This window comes from Tupaia chinensis, unplaced genomic scaffold (genome assembly GCF_000334495.1).
Source record: "Tupaia chinensis unplaced genomic scaffold, TupChi_1.0 Scaffold000291_1, whole genome shotgun sequence".
NCBI classification, from domain to species: Eukaryota; Metazoa; Chordata; class Mammalia; order Scandentia; family Tupaiidae; genus Tupaia; species Tupaia belangeri.
Window position 1 is genome coordinate 338,036 of NW_006159776.1, and position 14,625 is coordinate 352,660.

At 35.4% G+C, this 14,625-nt stretch overlaps 1 protein-coding gene across 1 annotated transcript; it reads left to right on the top strand.

The window, feature by feature from the left end:
• The first annotated feature begins 4,049 nt into the window (after nt 1-4,049).
• On the top strand, nt 4,050-4,994 carry LOC102468720 (olfactory receptor 13D1). Its single transcript, XM_027772681.1, has 2 exons — nt 4,050-4,584; nt 4,777-4,994. The coding sequence occupies exons 1-2, from the start codon at nt 4,050-4,052 to the stop codon at nt 4,992-4,994; spliced, it is 753 nt and encodes a 250-aa protein (XP_027628482.1).
• The last annotated feature ends 9,631 nt before the right edge of the window (nt 4,995-14,625 follow it).

Genomic DNA, 14,625 nt, shown 5'->3' on the forward strand with positions numbered 1-14,625 from the left:
TTCTGCATCTAGATTACTAACAGGTTTTAACAAGAATAAATGCTGTATTTCACCATATTCTTTGACATCTTGTTAGGTGACCATTCATTTTGTTTTGCTTTTGCCTATTTGTTTAGTATATTACATTGATAGATTTTTTAATATTATTTTAAAATTTTATCAATTCATGAAGTAAATCATGTCACTTTAGAACACAGTTTGGATATATTTATGACTTTTGCATATACACTCATAAATAAGTTTGATCCATTATTTCAGTCTTTTTTAAAATAATTTTTTTAAATTTCCTTATTATTATCATTTTAATTTGCTATAGGGCACGTGTGATCACCAGAGAGAAACAGAGAGAGAAAGTGAAAAATCAAGCTGCCAGGTCTGGAACTCAAACCGTGGTTGGCCATGTGGGAGTCCAGCACCTTAACCACACCATGCCACCTGCTGGACCCCTCAGTCTGTCTTTGAAAGCTTGGAATACTGAGAAAGATTTTGTTTGATAATTGCTTTCACAATGAAACATATTGAAGTATATTATACAGAACAGGAATGACTTGTTTCTTAAAATATGAAATAATTACTATAAGCCTTCTGAAAGTCAAGATTGCACAATAGAATCTTTATTATCTATCATAGTCTATATAGCATAGTCTGTGTTGAATAAATGAATGAAGGCTTCTGTGAGCGAGGTAAGGAAGAATCCTGTGACAGCACACAGAAGGAGTATCCTCATCATAGGTGGTAAGAAAGCTTTCCTAGAAAAGGTAAAAGCTGTCAGAAGTCCTTCCAGCTTATGGAAACACCATGTGCACATATATAAAGATGGTAGAATATACACAGTGAGGAGACTGAAAGAAACTTCAACATAGTCATACTGTTGAGTAATAGTAGAGCTCCAGAATTTTCTGTTAGAGGAACCCAGAGGTGACAAAGTAATTGGAGAATGGGTTAAAGGGATTTTTCTTAAAGCTACATTACACAGCTAGCACATTTCTTACCCCATAAATTGTATTTCTCTATCAGGATTTCTTTTGTGGGAAAGCTGCAAGAGACCATAGTGAAATGAAGCTCCCTACTAATTCTTTCCTTAACAATATCACAGGATATAGGACAAATAGGGGGAAAGTAACTTAAGAGATTAAGATAGGCCTGCATAGTGGATTGGGTCAGTGCTTTGGGTGACGTTATTTTTCCATTTCACTTGTTTCTATATAAATTATGAAATATGGCCTCTTTCATCTGGGATCTTTTCTGAAGAGAATTTTGTTTTTAATTTGCTAGAGTGTGAGTGCACTCACTGGAAAGAGACAGAGAGAAAGTGAGAAAGCCCCCCAAATCCCTAGGAGGGCTGACCACACCTCAATTGTTTCTCTTTCATTCTCCTCCTGGGATTTGGTGCATGCGAGTACCTAACTGCAGTGTGTTCTTCAAGCATCTGGGTCTGGGACTCAAACCGTGCTGTTGGCTATGTGAGATCCAGCCACCTTAACCACCATGCTACTGGTTGAACAGAAATTTCAACAAACATTCTTCCTTCATTTTTTTCCTCTTCATTTTTTTCTCCTTCCACCTGCTTCTACCTTAACACAACTGTGCTCTATCAAATTAAAACAGCTATTTTAACTGACCCCTTGGAGAAATGAGTCCACGCACCATAAAAATAGAGACAGTAAAGGAAGTACAACTAACATTGGTATCATCATCATATCTCTCTTTTTCCATATAGAGTGTTGCTATAATCTTCTGCCTCAGTCTCTCAAATAGCTGGAACCATGGGCACATGCCATAGTGCCTGGATTTTAAGACTGGCCAGGAATCTAACACAAGTTTTCCATGTGGCCTCAGCCTTCCAAGTAACAGTGTCACCTAATGTGCATTCACACAACTGGGCCCAGCATTTTTTTTTTTAGTCTTCCCCAAATCACTGTCTATGTAGTACTTTATAAGAAAATAAATGATAAGGAAGAGAATGAGGGGAAAATTCTTTTCCTTAAATGAAACCAGAAGCACTGCAATCTGTGATGCACCCAAGTAAGCTTTGACTCTGTCTCTATTATCTCTGGATACAAAAAGGAAAGAAAAAAAAAAAAAGCATGGATGTGGGGTCAGAATAACATCAGTATGAAATATTTTAGTTCTAAATCAGAGCCCAGAAAATATAGGTTACCACAGCAACAGTATAAAAAAAAATTTTTTTTAAAGTATGAGACACAACCTTCTATATATGGCCTCTTATCTTAACATGATGCTGAAACATATTAGCACAATGAACATGAAACAAATGGAGCACATTGAATTTTCAATGATGTGGTGCTAATAAATGGGAGGGGTTTCTCAAAAGGAACAATTAATTAGGCTAGAAAAAGCAGTTAATGCCAGCAGAGTCATTGAAGATTACACTGTATTTATATTTAAAGAATGATGACAGGGATTCTAGACATGTCTAGAATTCTAGATATGACTAGAATCTAGGGATTTTAGACATGCAATTAACAAAAGCAAAGCGATGGTAAGAACTTTCATATTACCCTTGATCATGCTAATTTTCATAATGAAATAGCCTTCTACACATGGAAAACTGAGCAGACCACACTCCAAAGGCTACAGGAAAAAGTAAGTAATCCAGAGTTCAGAATTCTACAGCACATCACATATAACCAGGACCACCATAATGATGTTTGCTATCTCCGTGTAAAACAGAAAATACATCTTCGTGATAGTCTTCTCTTGCTTAGAATCGGTAAAGTGATCGATGACAGTTAGAATAGAATAGTGGTTAAGACTAACTCTTGGGCCAGAAGGTGGCATGGTGGTCACGGCACTGAATAAGGAATTGCACTGTGGCCATCCCCGCTGTGGGGTGGTTTTTCACTTTCCCTCTCTTGATCTCTCTTCTATGAGCACACATGCCCTATAGGAAAAAAAAAAAAAAAAAAAAGATTGATTCTGGAGCAAGATGAATCTTACCTTCAGAACTGGTTATCTTTGTTTCCCTTGTAAAATGGGGAAAATATTAAACTTGAGGAAGAATTCAAAGTCCTGGAACAATCTTTATACTGAGACCTAGACTGTTTAGTCTCTGGAAACTTCAAGAGAAATCCCCCAATGATCCTCAGACTTTTATTAAGTTTTTGAAAGAGGAGCAGTTATATGATCCTCACTGAGACTAAAATGTTCATAGTCTGTCAATTGAAGTTTCAAACTTTAATTTCCTTATAATAAGAAATTTAATCATTTACTTCCTTTTTTAATTTTTTTATTATTTTTTCATTTCATTTTCTTCCATACATTCAATCACATTATTATTTGTCTTACAAAATGGATATTTAAACAGGTGAACATTTCTCCCTAGTACTGTTGATAAAACTACGAAATATCTTCAACAGATAATACCACACCTCTTTGTGCCATTAATATTTATTTCCTTTTAAGAAAGTCAGGTAGATCTAAAAATACACCATAACTCATAAAAATATAAGATAACATACATATACACAGTATATGACTATATTACATAAAGTAAATATTGGGTTGTTGGAAAAGTCATGTCATGTTTTTCTATATAAAAATGCATCATGACTTTTCCAACAGCCCAGTATAATCATACATACCTCATGTAAGAATCATCTACTGTTCTAGCCACTTAACTTTTTAGCTTTGAATTTTAATAATACTCTAATAAATAATTATTGCTTTTTTTCCAATTTACTATAAGTTAACCTGAGATTCAGAAAAACTAAGCAACTTACAAAAGTTATATCTAGGTTTAAGGATACATTGGAAAGTTCCTATATTTTATTTGGCACTTCCCAGATGAATTCTTGGAGTGCTGAGAGTTTTGATCATGCTGCTGTGTAGTCCTAAGACATACCAAATTTCTCAATTCCTCATTTTCATCATCCATATAATTAGTATAATATTTCTGCCCTTTCTATTTCTAGGAGCATCCTAAGAATTAAACACAATAGTGGAAGTGAATGTGTTGAAAATCTACATTAGAAATTTTAATTTTCCTGGGTCATGTCCTTTTCTAACCCTGTAGGTGACATGGACAAATGGAGATAGGAAATTACTCTGCCGTGACTGAATTCTTTCTGGTGGGGCTTTCCCAATACCCAGAGCTCCAGCTTTTTCTGTCCGTGTTTTGCCTCATTATGTACCTGGTAATTCTCTTAGGAAATAGCCTTCTCATTATCATCAGCATCCTGGATTCTCGCCTCCACACTCCTATGTATTTCTTCCTTGGAAACCTCTCATTCTTGGACATCTGTTACACATCATCATCTATCCCTCAAATGCTTATTATCTTTATGTCAAAAAGAAAATCCATTTCCTTCCTTGGCTGTGCTCTGCAGATGGTGATCTCTCTTGGCTTGGGCTCCACTGAGTGTGTCCTCCTGGCTGTGATGGCCTATGACCGGTATGTGGCTATCTGTAATCCACTGAGATACCCCATCATCATGAATAGGGTGCTATATGTGCACATGGCTATGTGGTCCTGGGTCATAGGCTGTCTGACTTCCATGTTGCAAACAGTCCTGACAATGATACAGCCTTTTTGTGGGCATAACATCATTGATCACCTTACCTGTGAGATCTTAGCCCTTCTAAAACTAATTTGTTCAGATATCACCATCAATGTGCTTATCATGACATTGCTAAATTTCGTTATACTGGTAATTCCTCTATTGTTAGTTTTCATATCCTATGTGTTCATCCTCTCTTCCATCCTGAGAATTAATTCTGCTGAGGGGAGAAAGAAAGCCTTTTCTACCTGTTCAGCCCACTTGACAGTAGTCATCTTATTCTATGGTTCAGCCCTTTTTATGTACATGAAGCCCAAGTCAAAGGAAACAAATACATCTGACGAGATCATAGGACTATCTTATGGAGTTATAACCCCAATGTTAAACCCCATCATCTATAGCCTTAGAAATAAAGAAGTAAAAGAAGCTGTGAAGAAAGTCCTGAGCAAACAACAGCATTTATTGAAAACATGAAAGTTAGTCCATGTGATAGCCTCAATGATATGATACTAGGTCTATGTAATCTTCTCAACAGAGGCTTTAATTTCAAAATATTTATCTACAATTGAAAGATTTTCCTTTCTCTTCCCTCCTTTTCTATTCCTTGTCTTCCTTCTCACTTTGAAATGTACATATCTTGTTTTTGTTGTGTTGCATCCCTCCATAAAACTGTTATATACTTGTAGATCTGCACAATATGTAGAAAAAGAATGCACGTTGTCTTTTGAGGAACCAGCAGATCCCCCCCACTCTCAGTGCATGTTATAAATGGTAGGATTGACCCAACCCTGTGGAAAAGAAGTAAACATAAAACAGAACTTGCCTATTAAAAAATAATAACTAGGGACCAACAGTGGGCATAAAATGGCTATGTTGCTGGACTTGCATGTAGTCGACCGCGGTTCGAGTCCCAGACCCGGTGGTTTAAAGTCACGCCAGGCGTGTGTGCGTGGGTGCCCAAGATCCCAAGAGAGAAAGGGAGGAGAAGGGATTGCGGCGTGGCCATCCCCCCTGGGGGGTGATTTCTCACTTTCTGTCTCTCTGTCTCTCTCTTTCTTGCAAGTGCACACATCCTATAGCAAAAACCTCTCCTAAAAAAATTAATAATAATAACAATTAATTAAATCAAGAAAGGTGGTCTATGTCTCTATTCACAGTGACTGATGCTTCTCACTCAAAATTCCATTGACTACTCCAATTGATAGTCAAATTTTAACCATGAATTTTGTGGTTCCATATGAATGTTAGGACTGTTTTTTTCTACTTCTGAGAAGAAAGACATTGAATTTTGATAGGGATTGCATTGATACCACAAATCACTTTAGTAGAAGGACATTTTAAAAATATTAATCTTCTCAACTTATGTACACAGTATGTCTTTTCATTTATCTGTATCTTCTTTAAATTTCTTCATCAATGTTTTATAATTTTAAGGGTACAAGTTTTTTACTTCTTGGTTAAATTTACTTCTAAGTACTTTATTTTTTTTGTTGCCACAATGAATGGAATAGTTTATGGTGTATGAATATCATTTTTATTGTATGTTTATTTTGTATCTTATAACTTTATTGAATTAGATCATTATAAATAACAGTTTTTGTTTAGTTTTTATGGTCTTGTACATACAAAATCATGTCATCTGTAAAGAAAGTAATTTTACTTCTTTTTGATTTAGATAACTTTTGTTTCTTTTCTTGTCTTTCTTCTCTGGTTAGAATGTCTAGTACAAGGAACCAGCAGTTAGCGTAATGGCTATGTCGCTAGACTCCCACATAGTCGACCGCAGTTTGCGTCCCGGACCCAGTGGCTTAAAACTTGCACAGGGCGCATGTGCATGTGTGCCCAAGATCCCGAGAGGAGAAAGGAGGAGAAGGGATTGTGGCGTGACCATCCCCCCCTGGGGGGTGATTTCTCGCTTTCTGTCTCTAATGTCTCTCTCTGTCTGTCTGACAAGCGAACTCGCCCTATAGCGAAAATCTCTCCAAAAAAAAAGAATGTCTAGTACAGTGGTTTTGTTTGTTGAATAATGGCCAAAATAATTTTTAATGTATTTTTTAAGATTTTTGCTATAGGGCACATGCACCCGCCAAAGAGACAGAAAGTGGGAAATCACACCCAAGAGGGGAAGACCATGCCATAATCCCTTCTCCTACATTTTCCTCTCGGGACCTTGGAAATGCAAGCACACGTACCCAGCATGAGTTTCAAGCCACTGGATCTAGGACTCGAACTACAGTCGACCATGCGGGAGTCCAGCAACATAACCATTATGCCCATCTGCTGGCCCTTTGAAATATCCTTTAAATTATTATTTTTAAAGGTTTTTACCTTAGGGCATGTGCACTCAACAAAGAGAGACAGAGAAACAGTGAGAAGGAAAGTGAGGAATCACCTCCCAAAAGGGATGGCCACACCACAACCCCTTCTTCTCCATTCTCCTCCTGGGATTTTGCACACATGCACATGCACCCAACGTGATTTTCAAGTCACGGGGTCCAGTGCTCAAACCACAGTGGGCCATGTAGAAGTCCAGTGTCTTAACCACTATGACACCTGCGGGCCCTTAAATGAATTTTAAATGATATATAATAACTGTACATATTTATGCAGGTACAGTGTGCTCTTTCAGTACATGATCAAATCTGGTAACTGACTTATTTATCATTTCCAACATTTATTATTACTTTGTTTTGGGAATATTCAAAATCCTCTCTTTCAGTGTTTTGATATATTTAGTAACTTATTGCTAGCCATACTAAACCTACTGTGTTAGTATTCTATTGAGGATTTCTGCATATATGTTCACCAGGCATACTAGTCTCCAGCTTTCTTTTCTATGGTACTTTGTTGGGCTTTGATATCAGAATTATGCTGGCCTCAAAAAATGGGGAAAAACTTTCTCTTATTTTTTTCTTTTTTTCAGAACAGTCTTAGAAGGAATGCTATTAATTATCTTTCGAATGTTTGATAGACAGCATCCATGAATTCATCTGTTCCTGATCTTTTCAATGTTGAGAAGGTTGTGATTACAAATTCAATCTCCCTTTTTTCTTTATCATTTCAAGCTTTCTAATACGTCTTAATTCTGTTTTACTGAGGAGTATGTTTTTAGAAATGTATTCCTTTCTTCTCATCATTCAATTTGTTGGCATATAATTATTTATAAAGTCCTTTATGACCCTTTTTATTTTTGAGACATTCTTTGTAATATCTTTACCTTCATTTCTTATTTTATGTATGTGAGTCTTCTCTTTTAGTCTAGTTAAAAGTTTATTGGGTTTGTGTACCTTTTGAAAAAAAAACTCACTTTTAGTTTTGTTGTTTTCCTATTCTCTATTAGGTTTAATCTTTATTATTTCTTTCATTCTGCTAATAATACTAGTCTTAATTTGCCCTTTTTCGAGTTCCTTAAGATGCAAAGATAAGCTATTTATTTGAGACCTTCCTTCTTGTTTTTTTTATTTTTTTTAATTTGCTTTAGGGCACATGCTCTTTCTGGAGAAAGAAAGAGAGAAAGAGAAAGTGAGAAAGCACCACCCAGTGGAGATGACCATGCCACAATCTATTCTCTTCCATTCTCCTTTCTGGATTTTGGGCACACATGCACAGGCACTCATATTTTTCAAGCAACTGGGTTCAGGACTCAAACTCCAAGTCAGCCTGTGGAATAATCTCCAGTGCCTTAACCACCATGCTATTGGAGGGCCCCTCTTCCTTTTTTATATATAGTTCTTTATTGTTATAAATTTCTCTCACTAAAATGATTTTTGTTGTTTCTAATAAATTTTAGCATTTATATTTTTGTTTCCACTTGTCTCAAGATACTTTTAGATTCATTTTTATGTCCTCTTAATACAAAGTTGTTGAAGACTACACTATTTGGTTCCCATGTACTTGTGAATTTTCCCATGTTCTTGTTATTTTTAATTTCAAGTTTTATTCAACTGTGGTTGGAAAATATACTTGAAATAGCATGATCTCCTTACTTTTTTTTCCTTAGTTTTTTTTGTTTTGGTTTGGGGTTTGGGTTTTTGGTGTGTTTTTTTTGTTTTTGGGTTTGTTTTTTCTTTTTTTTTCCCATAGGACATGTGTACTTTACAGAGACAGACAGAAAGAGAGAGGGAAAATGAAAAATTATCTCCCCAGCGGAGATGGTCTTCCATAATCCCTTCTTCTCCATTCTCTTCTTGGGATTTTTTGGGCGTGCACACACACATACCTGGCATGATTTTCAAGTTGCCAGATCTGGGACTCAAGCTGCAGTCAGCCAGGTGGGAATCCAACACCTTAATCACCACATCATCTGCTGATCGGATCTCTTCAAATAATATTAATAAACCATCTTATACATTTTGAAACATAATGTGATTCTACACATACTTGGAGTTCTACTCAGTCATTTTTATAACATCTAAGAATTCTGAAATTATATTTTAAATAGCTGGTTAGAATATTTGGTAAAAGCTCCTTAGCTATGCCTGAAACAAAAAGATAGAAAGTATAAGACTTTCTTAGAAATCTGTGTGTCTTGAGTCATTTATATAATTATTTTATGTCTTTTCCCTTTATGTATTATACGCCTGAATTTATTCCATGAGAAAACCAAGAGCATTAAAAACAAAAATATTATTTAAAGTGGTATGACTTCAGCCTGGCTATCTCTCAACCAATCTCTTTCTCCCTCTCTCTCCCCTTCCTCATCAACTTCTTCTCCCTTTCCTCTATCTCTATCCTTCTCTCTCATTCTCTAAAAAATAGCCATCATATTATGAGGTTAGTCATATCACTAAGGTCACAAACAGCAAGCATTCGACTATGAGATTTAAGAGTAAGTTAACATTTAATATTCAGATTATTCTGACCCACAGATTTCAGTTGCCCCAGCTTACACCAAGAAGATAAGAAACAAACTGTCCCTAGCAAGCACAGTACATCCTTAATGGTCAATAAGTAATTAAATGTTGCCCTTGTTTTAAGCCACTAAGTTTACATTTATACATAGCAAGAAGTAAATACTCAGAACATTCTCCAAAGGAAAGTAACAATATCAAGAATTTCCATAATAAATCCCTAATGTTCAAGATATAACACAAAATTACTAGCTATAGATGCACAAGAAAAAGGAAAGAAAATCAATTGACCGTGAGATAATCCATATGATATAATGAGTAGACAAAAATTTTCAAGTAGATATAATAGCTGTGTTTTTCCTTTTGTTTTTATTTGTTTTGTTTTAAAAGATAGGACATAGGAGGAGGAAAGAAAAAGAAAGAGACAGGTACGTTTTGGACCAAGATCTCACTAGTGTGAGATCTGGTCCTCTGTCCCAGCTTCCCAGTTAGCTAAGACTACAGGTACACACTGCATCTATCAGAACTCAGATATCCCATGTGATCCCAGCTTCATGAGGTTCCCTATGGCTTATGCCACTGTGGCTGAGCTCATGAATTTCTAAATGTTCATGTGAATAAAGAAATGAGGAATCCTATACTGATTGAAGCAAGCCAGACAATGAAAGAGAAGTATTGTATATCCCCACTTAATACATACCAAATGTCTGCAGTAAATGACAGAAACTGAAACACTGGGAAACACTGGGAGGTATACAGGCATGGAAAGCAACTGTGGATAACTGGCACAACGCAGATAGAGGGTGCACATTGGGGGTAGGAAAGAAGGAATTAGGAAGGAAAAAAGAAAAAGCAAAACATTTAACAGACACAATGGTGTATAATTATGTGTTAACGAAGATGTGTATGGTAATATCTTTGGGCTCAAATGCAATGTATTCATGTTGGAAAGATTTCTTTTGTACAGTGCAAATATGTACAGTGATAAAAGGTAAATAAAACAATAAATAAATAAAATAAGTAAAATAAAATAAACATTAGAAAAACAAAATAAGTTTTAAAATAACTCTAGAACTAAAGAATACAATATCTAATATCTAAAAATCACAGGAGAGTTTAACAACAGGCCCAAGATGACTTAAGAAAGAAATCATTAAAATAAGAATATATCAACAATAGTTACACATGTAAAAGCAGGGGAATAAAAGAGTTTATGATCATTTACACATCAGAATTTAGAGTGATAGGGAACCAGCAGTTAGCATAATGGCTATGTCACTGGACTCCCACGTAGTCAACTGTGGTTCACATCCCGGACCCAGTGACTTAAAACTCACGCCGGGTGCGTGTACGTGCATGCCCAAGATCCTGAGAGGAGAATGGAGGAGAAGGGATTGCGGCATGACCCTCCCCCCTGGGGGGTGATTTCTCGCTTTCTGTCTCTATGTCTCTGTCTGTCTGGAGAGCGCATGCGCCCTATAGCGAAAACCTCTCAAAAAAAAAAAAAAAAAAAGAATTTAGAGTGATACAATTGCCTATACAACAGCAATACCTTTTTCTTACTTGATAAGAAAACCTAGAATTATATTCAACTATCAGGAATCATGATATTCAGGAATGGTAGGACCATGGTAAGTATGATAATTTCAAAATAATATGAAGTACTTTTTCACTTTGCAACTGATAGTATAAAGGTAGGCATTTGACACACTTCTAGAAAATAAGGATGATAATTAATGAGACGGGCCCTCTAGGAAGGCTTCTCAGATTTAAAAAGAGCAAGAAACAGGAAAATGACATGTTGCTGCTTCTTTATGTGGGAGGATTTCACCTCTGGAGCTGCCAACACACTGACAAAAATTAACAAAAAGAAAAATAAAAAAAGAAAGAAAAGAAAACCCTTATGCCCTCGTGACTTTTCAAAGTTTTGAAACCACCAAACCATGGACTTCCTGTAATGTAAAATAGTAAATGCTTTACTGTACAAGACACTTGAAATTGTATTTTCCAAAAGAGTTCATGTTGACACTAGAACTTGCCTGGGGCCTTCTCCTTCCCAAACATTTCAGTAATGCCCATAGTCAGATAAAGTAACTTACTATTTTGAGTTACACGTTTTTCCTTTGTCTTGAGTAGTCATGGTATTTTTCCAGCTTAATTATTAATAGCATTCTGTTCTACTCTCAGAAAGTATGTGATTTAGAGGAAAATTTTAAAGTTTCCATGTCTATTTTATATTGTCTATTCCAATGGTTTCATTTTAGATTGTCTTCTACTTCTCTATGTACTCCCTACAATTAGGTTGTTAGAAATGTCATGACATGTTTTTGCAGAGAAAAATAGAGAAAAAAATACATCATGACTTTTCCACCAATGCAATAAATTTTAGGGCCTTAAGTTTTCTTTCTTCTATTTTTTTCATGTACATCCTCACAATGAATGGATATACTTGAATTCATATAATGAAAATAATGTAGCACATTACATGTAACTGAACTGCAGTTTATTGTTCCTCTTTTCAAATTATGTGTTCTACCTGCTTGTTTCATTGTGTATTCACCTAACATGGGCTAAATTCCTCACTAATGTGAATGTATTCCCACCCAAGGCCTACGCTATTACAGAGATGTTGAAAGACCACAAGTAGGATGGAATTAAAATACTAGAACCTAGAGGTGCCACAGGAGGGCCAGGGGCCAGAAAGTTGACAGGGTATGTGGAGTTAAAGGAGGCAGTTGGAAAGCTATGGCAGGAATGTGCTGTCCATGTTCTTGAAGGTAGGCATCCACAGATTTCATTATTATCCTCTCTAAAGTTTCCCTCACACAACCAAGAACAAAATGTACATCACCCTCAGTGTTCATTCTATAAAAAGGATTTATAAGAATTTCAGACATCGAGAATTGGATTTTATTCATAGTCTATAAATTAAGACAATCTCAGATTCCAGTCCTCCAACATATTCATTACCATTAAAAAGACAAATAAATGTTCACATATTGAAATGTTCACTTTGTAAGTTAATTAATGTGATTTAATGTATAAAAAATAAAAAAGACAAATAAAATTGTAAAGTTCCAAGAATCCACAAGCAACTGTTTCATTTTCATTTGTTGCGTGTGTTTTCGCCCACTTCATTTTCCACGTACAATATTCTGACCTTTGTTGAACTTGCCTAATAAAATAACATGAGAAGATACACATACTGTAATTTTAACAGCATGTTATGAAATAGAAAATGCAGTGTGTTTTATGTACTATATGTATAAAAATGTGAAGTTATCAATATTTATATCTGAAATTATGAGTGACTTTTATTTCTTCCAGCAACTTTTATTGACTGTGCCACATTTTCTACACTAAATGTATATCATTTCTATAATCAGGAGAAAAATGAATTCAAGAAAGGAATAAAAATACCATTTAACCAGTTAAATATAATCAGATCATTGATACATCATCCTGAATGATTCCTAAAGTTACTGCACTCTACATTATTTTAAAGAGACGACTTTAAATCACTTGTGGGACTACAGAGTCTCTTAGAGGAAAACAAAGGAGGATTTAAATTGGCTACCAGAGCCACTGGTGGGTCCTCTGGAATTGCTGAGAGCCCAGCAGCTAGAGAATACTTATGTGGCAGGTTGATAAACTGCTGATTCACACTTATGACATGAATTTCTACTGGAGGAGAAAGCTTTACTTTTTTCTTCCCCACCTACTATTACTAGCTATCATCTGGAACTGTGGAATACTTGCCTACATTAAGACTAGCGCTCAAAGAGAAGATAGCTAAGATTCAAACAAATCTGAGGAGGCACTGCTGAGGTGACTTTGATAGGTAAACAAACAAACAAGAAAAAGATAATAAAATGCCAGAAAAAGGAAATGCCAAATAGAAACTATCTTCATTTATGTCATCAATAGCTTCCTTGTTTTGAAGATGTTATTCTTGATAAACTATGTTATCTATTGCATGTGGCTAGCTTGAGAATCTTACACTGAGGCTTTAATGAGGTAGACTAGAGCACAGCTGGGAACCGTTATTTTCAGAAAGGAGAGGGAATATGAAATTAGGATTTCTGAGTGATTTATATTATTTGACAAGTTTTTAATAAGACTGTAAAAAATTCATGAGAAATAAGTAACTATTAGGTAAAGGAACTATCTTGGGTACTTATGAATACACTTTAAAGTAGTGGATTCTCTTTGCCATGGAAAACAAAAAATGGTATCACAGAAGTTTTGATTAATACATTATGTACTTTGTACTCTCTATGTATCAAGATCTTTCAGGATTTTTATGTTAATCTTCACGACAACCCAACTAAGTAGGTATTACCACAATTTTACCACATGCTCACGTTGAGTATCAGCTGTAAGGTATGTATAGTCAAGCCAAGACTGAACTCTGTGTCCCCTAATTTCAAAGCAACTGCTCTCTCCAGTAAAACATATGGATACTAGAGACAGTGTGGGAAGAATATAGAAAATGGGGGAAGGTAGAAGGGAGTCAAAGAGAAAAACAAGGAAACCATTTAAGGAAAATAAAAATGGAAAATTATTTGCTGATGATAATGTATATGGTAATATTGTTGACTGAACTAATATACAGGACACTCATGATGGGAAAATTCATTTAATATGCGGTAATGATACACAGTGATTGCATGTGTTAAAAAGAAAAGAAAAGAAAGAAAGAAAGAAAGAAAGAAAGAAAGAAAGAAAGAAAGAAAGAAAGAAAGAAAGAAAGAAAAATGGAGGAAAATAAAAACATAGTAGTTCTCTATAAAGATACCTTACTAGCAATAAACACAAAGGGATAAAAGGCCTGATCACTTTAGGTTTGCATAGCACAATCTTGGTTTATTGCTCAGATAGAAGTTCCTACAAGAGAGAAAACAAGCCACCAGGTCCAGGACTCAAACCATGGTTAGCCAAGTAGGAGTCCAGCTCCTTAAACACTATGTCACCTGCTGGTCCTTCTATACGTGTTTATAAAACAGATACAATTTTAATTTTGATTTTTTTTATTTTGTTTTTTTGCTAGTTTGTTTCCCCCCTTAACATAATTTAAAATGTATTTTGGCATGCTTCTATATACTCCTTATAATTGTAATGTCAGTAGCCATATAAGATTCTGTAGGCTTACTACATGGCTATTTCTACCCAAAAAAGAAGAAAGAAAAAGAAAGAAAGAAAGAAAGAAAGAAAGAAAGAAAGAAAGAAAGAAAGAAAGAAAGAAAGAAAGAAAG

Bases quoted from the DNA above. Each gene is read 5' to 3' on its own strand.
- LOC102468720 (XM_027772681.1), top strand. From the start codon at position 4,050: ATGGAGATAGGAAATTACTCTGCCGTGACTGAATTCTTTCTGGTGGGG. The intron at 4,585-4,776 runs GTGAGATCTTAG...CTACCTGTTCAG, and splicing joins CATCATTGATCACCTTACCT to CCCACTTGACAGTAGTCATC.